The sequence below is a fragment of the Ursus arctos genome, unplaced genomic scaffold, assembly GCF_023065955.2.
Source record: "Ursus arctos isolate Adak ecotype North America unplaced genomic scaffold, UrsArc2.0 scaffold_23, whole genome shotgun sequence".
Classification (NCBI taxonomy): Eukaryota; Metazoa; Chordata; class Mammalia; order Carnivora; family Ursidae; genus Ursus; species Ursus arctos.
The window spans coordinates 42,357,024-42,370,296 of NW_026622908.1; the positions used below are offsets into that span (position 1 = coordinate 42,357,024).

Genomic DNA, 13,273 nt, shown 5'->3' on the forward strand with positions numbered 1-13,273 from the left:
ACAGAGATAGAGACAGCCAGCGAGAGAGGGAACACAGCAGGGGGAGTGGGAGAGGAAGAAGCAGGCTCACAGCAGAGGAGCCTGACGCGGGGCTCGATCCCATAATGCCGGGATCACGCCCTGAGCTGAAGGCAGGCGCCCAACCACTGTGCCACCCAGGCGCCCCTAGTGATTTATTTTTCTTAATCTTCTTTTTTGTTCCCCAAATTTCAGAGGATTCAGTTTATCACTAGAACCAGAAGGAATTTCTGCTGATACAAATTTTTACAGTTGTTGGAGCATCTGGGTGGCTCTGTCAGTTAAGCTTTCGGCTCAGGTCATGATCTCAGGGTCCTAAGATTGAGTCCCACATGGCACTCCACACTCAGTGTGGAAACTGCTTAGGATTCTCTCCCTCCCCCTCTGCCCCTGCCTGCACTTGATCGAGCATGCTCGTTTTCTCTCTCTTTCAAATAAATACTTTTTAAAAAATAGTACAGTTGTTGAGTTTTCCCAAGACTATGAGCACACAGTAGCAACATAATTTGGTTTTCCAAGCCGATAACAATAGGCTCTGACAGTGCTTCAGTTAGGGAGGTCAAGAGAAGTCGCCTTTCAGCCAAGACTGCCTGCTGCTAAAAGTTATTTCCATTGCACTGTAAATAATGGTGTTAGAGACTAGTACTTCATAAAAATGATAGCCTAAAATACCACGCCACTCTGCTCCTCCCTGCCCCCACAGGAGCATGTATCCCTCCTGCAGCAGCTAGCGTCACCCCGCGGGCACAGTGCTTTGGACTGCCAGCATCTGCCTCCAGTACTACACAATTAGACAGACACAGCTACTGCACAGCTGGTGTTCCAGGGTTCTGGGGTGAGAAAAGCCCTTCGTATTTATAGACATAGACATTTGGAGAATTGGGAGTTTACTCCTGATGGGATTGTTTGGAACATCTAGAAGAGTCAGTAGATAGCCAGCAGGTTCCCTCTAACACCAATCCAAGTGAAAGTTGTTGTAACTTTACCATGGAAACAATTCTGTACCTGTCACAAGGCTTGACAACAGGACATGCCACTTTAAAAACCTCCAGCAAAATGGTGTTATTGCCCCAATTCATTCTCTTTAAATATGTTTAATTCATTTGTCATACTGAGATCCAAAATTGAGTGAAATCATCTTCAGTCTTAGTTTTAAGATTTATTAATTTGAGAGAGAGAGCACATCTGTGTGGGGGGGAGGGTGGCATGGAGGGAGGGAGAGAATCTCAAGCAGATTCCCCACTGGGTGTGGAGCTCCACGTAGGGCTCCATCTCACTACCCTGAGATCCTGACCTGAGCTGAAATCAAAAGTCAGACTCTTAACTGACTGAGCTACCCAGGCGCTCCCCTCTTCAGTCTTTTTTTTTTTTAAGATTTTATTTATTTATTTGACAGAGAGAGAGAGAGACAGCCAGCGAGAGAGGGAACACAGGCAGGGGGAGGGGGAGAGAAAGAAGCAGGCTCCCAGCGGAGGAGCCTGATGTGGGGCTCGATCCCAGGACTCCGGGATCATGCCCTGAGCCGAAGGCAGACGCTTAATGACTGAGCCACCCAGGCGCCCCTCCCCCTCTTCAGTCTTAAATCTGACCAGGACTTTTCCATGATTCTGGACCCTGTTAACATTGGTTATTCATATAAATAATGTGTGATGAACTAGCTGTGTAATCTGAGGCAAACCATCTCAAGATCTGGGATCACAAGGTCTGGTTAAAGTATGTTGGGTTAATCTTGCAGATGGTTTAGGGCAGTGGTTCTCTACCAGGGGTGATTTTTGCCTCCTTCCAGAGGAACATTTGGCACTGGCAGTGACTAGAGACATTTTGATTATCACGCCAGGCAGGGGCAGTGCTGCTGCTGGCATCTAGTGCAGAGAGGCCAGGGATGCTGTTTAACGTCCTGCCGCACACAGCACACATCCCCCACAACAGAGAAGGATCTGGCCCAAAGTGTCAACAGGGCTGAGGTGGAGAACTGTGGTGTAGAATATGGCACAGGGCCTACTTTTGTTATGCTTGTTCATTAGTTTGCCAAATGACCCCTTGAACTTATAAGCCCAATGTTTCTCAGTACTATTTAATTTACTCAGAGGAAGGACTTTGAGTAATTGGGATGAAGTAGATTATCTTTGATCTTTCCCGACTCCCTGGTTTCCAAAGAGATTCACTAAGGCCAGTACCTTCCCTACATCTAAAACCCACAACCCTCAAATTCTCATGACTTTGACATTGACATCTGCACAGCCAGAAACAATATTAGCAAAAATGAAAAATCTAGTCTTATATATCAGTATTTACAAAGTAAATTTTTAATGTTTATGAGAAATACTAGTAAGAGTTGGGGACAAAGGGAGAAATAATTCACACCTAAATGGCTTAGCGTTGGGTATCTTTTTGCTTAGTATATTAATTTGTTTTGAGGGTTTTCTAGATGTTTCTACCAAGCAAAATAAATTTGGCTACCATGGATGTCTTTAGTCTCAAAGTGAAAGACCCGACCTATAAGAATCTCCTTCTCAGCAACTTCTGACAAGCAGAAGAGGCCCCAAATGTCCTTCCCGGATGAGGGTATTTACTGCATCCAGAGTCAGAGACCTTATGGATCCCATACAAAGCCATCTAAACTTCGAGCTTCTCTTTTCTGTGACATCTTGTGAGAATCAGAACTGCTAGGTTCTGTATCTCACTGTGTTATTGATTTAATGATGACAAAAATAACTGACCCTTCTGGTACTTAGTTTTCACAAAAACATACTCCTTATAAGATGAAAATTCCAAAGATTTTATGAGGTCTTCAAATTAAGTGGAAGTATTTTAAGCCTCTCAGGGACCTAGAAAACTGGTTAGAATGGTAGTTACTTGGATTGGTGATGACTAATTATTATAATTTTTGCAGATGGAATTGGCTGCTCTAGAAAAAGTCAAATCTGCTTGGATTAAAAATCAAGATGACAGCTTGACTGAAACAGACACTCTGGTATGTGCGGCTCAGTCCCCTGTTTAACATAGTTTTTGTACCTTTAGAAATAAAGCCAAAAGACCTTCAGGACCACCCTGGGAATTTTGCCTGTATCTGTGGACCTGTGAATGTCCTGTGTTCTCTTTTCTCCTGGAATCCTTACCCATGGAATGTAACCTACCCTGGAGACCAGGTCATTCCCCAAATTAGCAAACCAGAAATGTCCCCATTCTGTTCTTTAATTAGATCTGATTAAATGCTAATTTAGATAACTTCTCACTATCTGTCACCCTTATTTACTTCTGAGAGATGCCAACCAATATCTTCCCCTCAAAAACCATCCCTTCCTCCAGTGTTGCTCTTAGAGTGAGCAGGCAGCCTGCACATTAAATTTCCAAGTTATTATTGGTCAAGTCCTTCCCCTAAGGGACGGGAGCTGCCCAGGAGGGCAGGCCAAGGCCTAGAGAAATGAAATGAATTTCCTGGGGTGCCCAGTTTAGACATTGACTCCACACACATTTACTGGGCAGCTACATGTGCTGAGCAATGAAGATGCAAAGGTGAGAATGTCGTGGTCTCTGCCTTCAAGATGCCACACTCCAGGAGGAAAGCCAAGCTGTGCACATGTGTGCAGAGGCCCTGTGGAGGCTCAGGGAAGAACAGAGTGATTCTGACTGGAGAGGAACATCTGAACTGGGCTTCTCAGAATATGCAGAAGTTCATCCAATGGGACTGGACGCTGGACATGGGGTGGGAGAGAGCAGAGAACTTTACCAAATACCATCTGGGGGTGTACTATGCATTAGCCTCACGGTGAGACCTGGGAGTTGAATGGAATCCAAGGAAGAATTATTTCAGACTTATGTTTCCTATATAAATAATGATGCATTAAAGATCTGGTGTATAACCCAATGTTAGGCTTGATGCAGGTTAATTTAAAACTTTCCACTTGCACGTTATGGTTCACCAGTAATCCAAAAACCCAGCTTCCACTCTTGCCCAACTTTGGTTCATACTGCACTTCCTGATTAAAATGAAATTCCAATCATGTCACTTCCTGATTAAAATTCTCCTTCCTACCTAAAGAAGCCTGATCATCAGGCCAGGTTTGTGCGTTGACACGTAGTTCATAAATGCAAAGGACGGACTGAATAGCAAGAGGCCATACCCAGCACGGTGGGTGTACTCAGTTAAATTAAACAGAAATCTCCCTCATCAGGTGAGCTAGCAGCTATAGAACCATGTGCTTCCAAGGAAAAAAGTGAGTGACTGACTCTCCCTGTGATTGTGATGGGCCCTGTCAGGACCCATGAGGCTCCTGGGTGGTCACTGACAGGGAAGTAACCCTTGCTATTTCCTTTCCCTCCATGGCAGGAAATCACTGACCAGGACATGTTTGGAGATGTGAGCACGAGTCTGGTTGTGCCAGAGAAGGTCAAAACTCCCATGAAGTCCAGCAAAACGGATCTCCAAGGTTCTGCTTCCCCCAGGTACTCAAGATTGGAAAAAAATCTTAAAACATGGGGTAGAATTAAAGAAACCAAGCAGAGGGGTGCCTGGGTGGCTCAGTCGTTAAGCGTCTGCCTTCGGCTCAGGTCATGATCCCAGCGTTCTGGGATCGAGCCCCACATCGGGCTCCCTGCTCAGCGGGAAGCCTGCTTCTCCCTCTCCCCCTCCCCCTACTTGTGTTCCCTCTCTCACTGCCTCTCTCTCTGTCAAATAAGTAAATAAAATCCTTAAAAAAAAAAGAAGAAACAAACAAACAAACAAACCAAGCAGATAGTGCAAGGCTGTGACCATACTTAGCAGAGGCTCATGGCCTAGGGAAGAGTGGGACTAGCCATGGCCCTGGGATCACAGGGGCTACTTAACTACCTCCTTTTCACATCTCTGGCAGCAAAATGGATGGGGTGCACACACCCCGGCAGAAGAGGAGCACACCCCTGAAGGAGCGGCAGCTCTCCAAGCCCCTGAGTGAGAGAACCAACAGCTCTGACAGTGAGCGGTCCCCCGACTTGGGCCACAGCACACAGGTACCCCATCACCCCTCAAGGCTGGGACCCTCTGAGCATCCTTAGACCTTGGCTTCTGTTTTGTCATCTTCCTTGGGTAGTTAGGTAGAGAGAAAAGGAGGAATACTTTGAAATGCCCTGAATAAAAATCTTGAAGACAGATCTAAATCAGAGAAGTCTAACATGTGTTACTTACTACTAGTGTGGGATTGGCTTTGGTGCTGATCTTTGGGGAGCAGAGGAGGGAGCAGGAAACACCAGCATCGTCGCAGCCATCAGCCCCAAGTGGCATTTCCACACCTTGTTCGTTCTGCCTCCTCTGCCCCCATCAGACATCAGGCTGGAGATTGTGAGGTGCATCAGTTGTTCTGGAGGATAGCAGCCATCAAAATCTCACAGGATGTCTCCCATCGGGGCTCAGATACCTTCAGTACTACTCTGTGCCGGTGATAGTGATTTCAAGCTGGCAAATCAACAATATTAAAATGTTTTGATTGAAAGACCTAAGAGTAGGCTAGAAGAGAAGCAGAAGAAACCGGACCTCAGGGATTAGGTCCTCTTTCTGAAGGCCAGTGGTATTGGGGGCTTGGGGACGGAACCTTTCTAAACTGATACACCTCACACAACTACTCTTCCTCTAGAGAACAGCAAACCTGTTTGTTTACCTGATAAATATCACCAAGAGGAAAGTTTGTGTCAATGTGGCTTCCCGAGTATTACAGAGCTGAAACTGAGCTGGAGACCAGAATAGCGTGCCTGGGGCGAGGTGTCGTCCTTCTTGCTAATCACTGTTCCTGACATACCTTTTGTTCCCTGTGACAGCGGGGCTCCCCACACAGCGCTCACTGCCGCTCTCCTTGGTTCTCTCCCCACTGCCCTCATTTTCATTTCTGTGAGCACCTGCTAACTGTTCCCTCCCTCCTCCTTTCCTGGTACTTCATGCTGTATCATTACCCTTTAGGGATGCTGACTGCGTTTCTAGCTTCATCTGCCCTCCCTCTGTCAGGACAACTGCTATGGCTTTGTTCCTGGCATCTGAGTGTGTTCTTTAAGGACTGTGCTTAACTCTTTATCCTCGTCCTTTCCATTTTGCTCTGGCCAGTGGGATACTGAGTCTCCTCCAGAAATTCCTAGTATCTGTTTTCTCTGAATACCCTTGCTCCAAAGATTTTCTACCCTAGTGCCCCCTTCCCTACCCTCAAGCTCCCTGGGGACTGCCTGACAGGTACTTTTATCCCTGCAGATTCCAAGAAAGGTGGTGTATGACCAACTGAATCAGATCCTGGTATCAGATGCAGCCCTCCCAGAAAATGTCATCCTTGTCAACACTGCTGACTGGCAGGGCCAGGTAAAGCATTAAAGATGGCAGGGCTGGGGAGGAGAGGTTCTGGGGAACAAGAGGCAGGACATGGAGAAATAGGAAAATGATCCCCATGTCTCAGGCCCCTCTTCCCTGAACTCAGCCTATGGGTCTGGGCTCTTGTACCGCTTTTGTCACTTTCTGGCCTATAGGACCTCACTTCACTAACTTTCTGTACCTCAATTTCCTCATCTGTAGAAAAGCAGTCGATCGTACCTTCCTTCCGGGGTGGTTATGTGTGGTTTTCCTGTCAGCATAACAGAATAAAGGTAGCTTGAGAGGTACGGAGTGCTATAAAATGCCAGAGGTGGCCCCTAGTTCCCATGAAGGCAGTTCAGAAGAGGCAGAGCCAATCCCCTCTGGCTCCCAGTCACTGCTGTCCACCCAGTTAGATCCTGGTGCCAGAATCCCTCTTTCCTAGCAGCCCTGTCACCTGGAACATAGCCTACAGAGACAGCATTAGAATCTAAAGATTCCTTAGCCTTCCCACATTTCCTGGTTAGCATGTCTACGTGGGTCTAGCCCCACCTTCTCTTCACTGGCAGCCGGAAACCTGACCTCTTCTTTGCCTAGCTTTGGTCTAAAGGACAGAGGACAGGGCCCTGCAACTCTAGCTGGGCCTTGCTCTCTTGGTGCCTGTGGGGGAGCTGCATCCCTGCTTTGTGGCTCACCTGTGTCCCTGCCCTTTCCCTCCCCGCCCCCCAGTATGTGGCAGAGCTGCTCCAGGACCAACGGAAGCCTGTCGTGTGCACCTGCTCCACCGTCGAGGTCCAGGCTGTGCTGTCCGCCCTGCTCACCCGTATCCAGCGCTAGTAAGGGCTTACTTATCTCCTGCCCTTTGGGGTTACCGCTGACCTCATCCTCTCACCCTGACTTCTAAGCAGTGACAGGACTGCCTGGCCTCATCAGACTAAAAATCCTCAGTCGCCGTGTGTTTGGGCAATGGCAGGCCATGGTGCTCTGACATCCCTGCTGGCCCCAGAGGTCAGGGAGTGAAAATGTCATTTTCCTGCTCTCCCTGCCTCCTCACCTGGACTCCTTGACCTGCCACATCTTCTTCTTAAACCCAGGATGAAGATGATCAGGGAGAAAGAACCAGGGTTTTACAAAGGCCTTTTACTCTCACCCCTCTTAACTGTGCCGTGCTGCATGGCATGCAGAGTCGGGGCTTTCCCTCCTTGGGACCTCCCCAGAGGGGCCGGGAGTCCCTGCCAACGGGAACAAGAACTTCGGGCCTTGCAGGCATTTGGGCTTATGCCCACTGCTGACCCCTGGCAGTACTGCCAGACTGTCTCCCATTAGCCTAAGCTAATTCTTTCTTCCTTCTAGATAGTTAGTTACCTGCCCTCTTCGATCCTGGATTTCTCTCCTAATTCTGAAAGCACTGTAGTTTATTGCTTCTCTGTGTATTATTTTGTTTATTGGCTTATTTTTCCCGTGTGTGTTGTTGAGATCAAGTAAAGCCAGAGCTTGGGGCCTTCCTCCAAGCAGGATGCTGGTGCACCTCCCGGATGTGGTTGTGACTCTTCCCTTGCTCCCCAGCTGCAACTGCAACTCCTCCATGCCAAGGCCGGTGAAGGTGGCAGCAGTGGGAGGCCAGAGTTACCTGAGCTCCATCCTCCGGTTCTTTGTCAAGTCGCTGGCCAGCAAGACCTCTGACTGGCTCGGCTACATGCGCTTTCTCATCATTCCCCTCGGTAAAGATGGGGCAGATTTCATTCCTGAAGCAGCATGTTGGGGCTGGGCCCTAGGAAGGGACAGCTAGGGAGACCAAAAGGCCAGGCCCTTATTCTGTCCCGTAACCAGTTCACCTTCTCTTGTTTCCATCTCCCAGGTTCTCACCCTGTGGCCAAATACTTGGGCTCAGTCGACAGTAGATACAGCAGTACCTTCCTTGATTCTGGCTGGAGAGATCTCTTCAGCCGATCGGAGCCCCCCGTATCAGGTAATGGCCCCTTTGCAAGGGATTGAGGCAAGATGCCTCCTGGGTCATGGAGAGCCAGTCTTGGCCAGAGGAGAAGGCCAGAAAAGCATACTTCTTTTCCTTCCTATGGCTCTACCACTCACAATCCCTTTGCATGTTTATTTTTTCAGTAAGTATTTATTAGGAGGAGGCCCATTATGTGCAGCCCTTTTTCACTCTGGATGTTTTTAGTCTCTGCTGTTTGCTCTGCTCCTGTACATCTAGAAATGAGGAGGGTCATGAGGGGGTGGTAAGGAGGACATTTCTAGTTGTAGAAATCAAACATAAGAAGCGAGAATAGTTACTAAGCAGTCTGTTGGTAAGCAAATAACACTGTGCCGACCGTGTCTTTACTCTGAAATACAGAGTAAGAGTGGTAGGGCTTAGAGTGAGCTTGAGCTCTGCAAGGCTGAGGAGTAGTAAATGCATCACCAGACCTTGAAGGAAGTGATGGGCAGAGACTGGTGGAGTGGAGGGGTTCCTCTAGATTATGAGATTGGTTTAAGCAAAACAGATGTGATGTGGGACATGATCAGCCTGGGAAAGAGCAGAACTCTGAGGAACTGCAGAGACTGGAAGGGAGAGAACAGCTCTTTGGTTCATCATTTCTTGTATTCAAAACCCAAGGATCTTTAGAACCTTTCCTCTGTCGCAACTCCTAGGGTCTTCTGATGGGTCTCAAGAAAGGGGATCTCTTTAAGAGGGTTTTCAGCTTTATCTGCTGAAATAGTTGGTAGTTATCTCTTGTCTTTTCTGCAGAGCAACTGGATGTGGTAGGGCGAGTCATGCAGTATGTCAACGGGGCTGGTGTGACACACCAGCTCCCTGTGGCTGAAGCCATGCTGACCTGCAGACACAAGTTGTAAGTTTGACTTCAGGGGATTTCTTGGGAATGGGTTGGGTGGGTTTGATGAATCTTGAGTTTTCTTTGCTTTTCCATATTTTCCTTCTCCCCACTCATTTCCCTTTGTAGGCACCCAAGAGAATATGAGGGACAGAAAGAGACCGTTTTTATACTGGCTCCCATCCAGGCACTCCCCTCCTTGTCCTGGGCCTCCCCACCCAAATGGATACCCACTTAGTATAAGAGAAGTCCATCCTAGGGGCTGACAGTCACACGTGGTGCAGCATGCAGAATCGGGTCTTTTGCCTCCATCTGTGGCTCCTTGTGCCATCCTGAGACATGGTGGAAAGTGTCATGTAGTGTCTGGACTCCCTTGACGCCACAGTAAAATATGAAAAGCTTCTATCCCCAACTCTCCACAGAGTATCACCCACTAACTGTAAGGCTTTCCTTTCTCTACCAACAGCCCTGATGAAGACTCCTATCAGAAGTTTATCCCCTTCATTGGTGTGAGTACTGACTCCCCACTCCTCTGTACCCCACTCACTCTCCTGGCCTTCCTGTTCCTGCCGTCGTGCACGTGCGTGCGCATGCGCGCACACACACACACACACACACACACATAAAGGATTCATCTAGACAGTGGTTCTCATCCAGAAGCAGTTTTGCCCCCAGGGCACATCTGGCAATGTCTGCAGACATTTTTGGTTATCACAGCTGAAGTTGGGGTTCTACTGGCATCTAGTGGTTAGAGACCAGGGATGCTGCTAAAGTTCTGACCACAGGACAGCACCTACAACAGATTTATCTGGCCCCAAAGTCAGTAGTGCCCAGGTCAAGAAATCCTGGGCTGGGATATGCCCTGAGCTGTTTCTTTGTGTCCTCCTTTCCCAAATCATCAGCTATCCCCAGATGAGCACTGGTATCTCATATTTATTACACCAAGCCCAGAACCTAGTGCCTCAGCCTAGGGAGTCATGTCCAGAGCATAATTTTCACGGGCTCCAGGGAAAAGAAAGCTGCCTCAGAAATGAAATAATGATAGATGATATTATGAAGAGAAGTCCAAGAAGTAGGTATTTCCGTCTTCAGGGTCAGATGTACCATTGAAACGAAGGGCCCTTCTTTCACCTTCTATTTCGTCAAAGGAGAATCTCTAGATGAGTTGATTTTGGAAATAAAAGGAAAACTTCTTAGATATCTCTGATGGCAGGTGGTACTGGCTTTCATTTGGCTGTAGCTGGGCCATAAGACCGAGACCAACCAAGAGAGGGATGCCAGAGGTGACAGAGCTGACACCCTGTGGGGCCAAAGCACACCACAAAAGCATGGCTGAAAATTCATATTTCCATGTATGAGGCCATCGAATTTCTCTTCCAAATCAGCTTATATCTTTTCCTGTAATCTCCTAGCTTTGGGTAGGGGGGCATATGCAGACAAAGAGCCTATTCTATGGTCAACCCAGATACTAGATGTCTTGAGTGATCGTGGGAGATCCCTGAGCCTGGAAAAATTCGATTGTCCCTTCTTATGCCTTGCTAAAGCCTGCTGTCTGAAAGTTCCGCTCAGTCCCTGTTAGGCACTGGGGCTGCTCCCCTAAGCCTTGCCAGAGGCTCTGCGCCATGGCCTGTAACCTAGGCTGATGATTGATTTGCGTCTTCATGGAGCTGTGGGTTGCTGCCCACTCTAGCCTCACAGACAAGAGAGAAATATAAAAAAATTTAAAATTGAAACAAAGGAACTGGCAGCTTCATATAATGCCAGGGGAGTAAGGGGAATTATATCCAGGAAGTTGAGAGTGTCAGTGTGTTACTTTCTGGGAACTAAAATAAGGATGCATAGAGAATTTAGGACAAACTTCAGTGAATAGCAGCACTGTGTTCTGAGCAGCCTTGAGGGGACCATCTGCACATGATCTCTGCTCCCCATCAGTACCTAGGGTCCAGTTTCCGTGACCTCGCAGCTCTCCCTAGCACCTCTGCCAGGTGCTAGGTAGGCCCTGGGTCTGCTACTTCACCAGGATTCACCTGCACTTCAAGCCACAACTGTGACATTCAAATAGTCTGTTTCTAGCTGTGCCTTTGCTGGCTGTTGGAGGGCCCTCTCTGTCCTTCCCAGAATTCTCTATGAGAAATCTAAAATTCTTTGGGAAGCTGAAATCAGTACACTGCCTTGAGGTAGGGAAGGGGCAGGGGTGCGTATGACCACCGTCTTATTCATATTCACCCAGATTCCAGCAAGTCTGGAAAGGAGGAAGCTGATATCAGCGCATTCCCTTGCTTGGTTTCACACAAGCAGGCATTCAGAGAGCTCCCCCTCTGCAACACGCTGCCTTACCAAGCTTTCTCACAGTGGCTCTTCACTTCTCTGACATGGGAAGATGGTCTCCTACTAGCCATGTGGTCTTAGAAGAAACATGATCAGAATACTGAAATGGGCCCTGCCTTCAAGGTGGCTTTGCCCTCCCCAGAAATGAGCTATGAGGTCTTGTGTGCCCCCACCTCATTGTTTAGAACTGGGCTTTTTTACATACCTTAAAGATCAGATCTGGGCTGCTCTGGATTTGCAAAGATTTTTAAAGCCTCTCATCAAATAATGTATAGTAATGGCTGTTGTGTCTAATCACCTGCTTCCAACTGGATCGAAATGTGTCCAGCTTTAGTGAGAGGACCTAATGCAATGTCTCTTCTTTCTCCCAGGTGGTGAAGGTGGGTCTGGTTGAAGACTCTCCTTCCACTGCAGGTGAGCCTGGGGCCCTTGTGCTCCTGTGAAGTGAGGTGATGCCTTCCCGGCCTCCTCTCTAGTCCATCAGGCCAGAAGGTGAAGACTTTGGGTGTTCCAAGGTTAAGGCAGAGTTTGGGCACCCTCACTTCCCAGGTGAAGCGGTGGCAGGGGGCAGTGGGGAAGTGTCTAAGGCTCAGTAGCAGCTGAGACTGAGGGGCCCTCGACCCCTTGTCACCAACTGGTCAGGGGTGGCTTCCTCTAGCCAACTGTGTTTGTCCCCCTGACAGGCGATGGGGATGACTCACCTGTGGTCAGCCTTACTGTGCCCTCCACATCACCGCCTTCCAGCTCAGGCTTGAGCCGAGATACCACAGCCACCCCTCCTTCGTCCCCATCCATGAGCAGTGCCCTCGCCGTTGTGGGGTAAGGGGCTCTTGCCCATACCTTTCCTTCCTGCCAAACCCCTCCATCAGGGCCCAGGAACCTGACTGACTCCCCCCACCTGCCTGCAGCATTGCATAACAATGATGGCATACCAAGTGTAGAAGGCAGGATAGGATAGTGGCAAGAACTTTGGAGTTCGAATTCAGAGACTTAGGTCACTAGCCGGGCAAGTGGAACAGCTCTGTACAATGCAGGATAGTTTCTTCCTCATCTGTCTCCCGGGGTCAAAGGGTTGAATGAGACAAATGGCAGAGAGGCCCTTTGCAGCCTGTGAAGTGCTGTGCAGAAGTCTTGCTGGGGTCTGCCCAGCGTGGTGGAGTGTGGCCATAGAAGTCCCGCACACCTGGGTTTGAGTCATGGTTCTGTGTTAGGTCCACTGTATTATCTTGTGTTAAAGAACAAATTACTCAGTGACACTTGTTCAAGCACAGTGAGGGGAGGGGCGCCTGGGTGACTCAGTGGGTTAAGCATCTGACTCTTGATTTCAGCTCAGGTCACGATCTTGGGGTCATGGAATCGAGTCCCATGTCGAGATCCATGCTCAGCACAGAATCAGCTTGGGATTTTCTCTCTCTTCCTGTCCCTCTGCCCCTCCTCCTGCTTGCACACTCCCTCTCTCTCTCCCTCTCTTTCTCAAATAAACAAATAAAATCTTAAAAAAAAAAAACAAAACACAACGAGGGAGACCACATCAGGGCGTGACCATTGAGATAGGTGTAGGGAGCACTGCCATGGATTTTGCAGGGTGGGTGGCTCAACTCCAAACACAGCCTGAACAAGTGGGGATTTCTACCCTGGGAGCAGATATGGATGGAAAATTACCAAGCGGAAACGTCAGGCGTAAGAGGGGTTCTAAACAGTCCTAACAGGATTTTGCTGAGACAAGTCAGGGTGTCAGACATCTCCTGGGGGTGGCGGGGGACGAGGAGCCTGACCAGGTGATCCAGATGAT

General features: G+C 48.5%; 1 protein-coding gene across 3 annotated transcripts in view; it reads left to right on the forward strand.

Moving 5' to 3' along the window:
- Positions 1 to 13,273, forward strand: part of PACS1 (phosphofurin acidic cluster sorting protein 1) — a 138,519-nt gene that overhangs the window by 118,290 nt on the left and 6,956 nt on the right. For all 3 annotated transcript variants that reach the window (XM_057317603.1, XM_026483160.4, XM_026483159.4), the window contains exons 11-21: positions 2,912 to 2,992; positions 4,349 to 4,464; positions 4,872 to 5,007; positions 6,230 to 6,334; positions 7,052 to 7,158; positions 7,889 to 8,043; positions 8,181 to 8,291; positions 9,069 to 9,171; positions 9,620 to 9,662; positions 11,853 to 11,895; positions 12,165 to 12,300. In XM_057317603.1, coding sequence (XP_057173586.1) covers positions 2,912 to 2,992; positions 4,349 to 4,464; positions 4,872 to 5,007; positions 6,230 to 6,334; positions 7,052 to 7,158; positions 7,889 to 8,043; positions 8,181 to 8,291; positions 9,069 to 9,171; positions 9,620 to 9,662; positions 11,853 to 11,895; positions 12,165 to 12,300 — 1,136 coding nt within the window. The remainder of the gene's footprint in view (positions 1 to 2,911; positions 2,993 to 4,348; positions 4,465 to 4,871; positions 5,008 to 6,229; positions 6,335 to 7,051; positions 7,159 to 7,888; positions 8,044 to 8,180; positions 8,292 to 9,068; positions 9,172 to 9,619; positions 9,663 to 11,852; positions 11,896 to 12,164; positions 12,301 to 13,273) is intronic.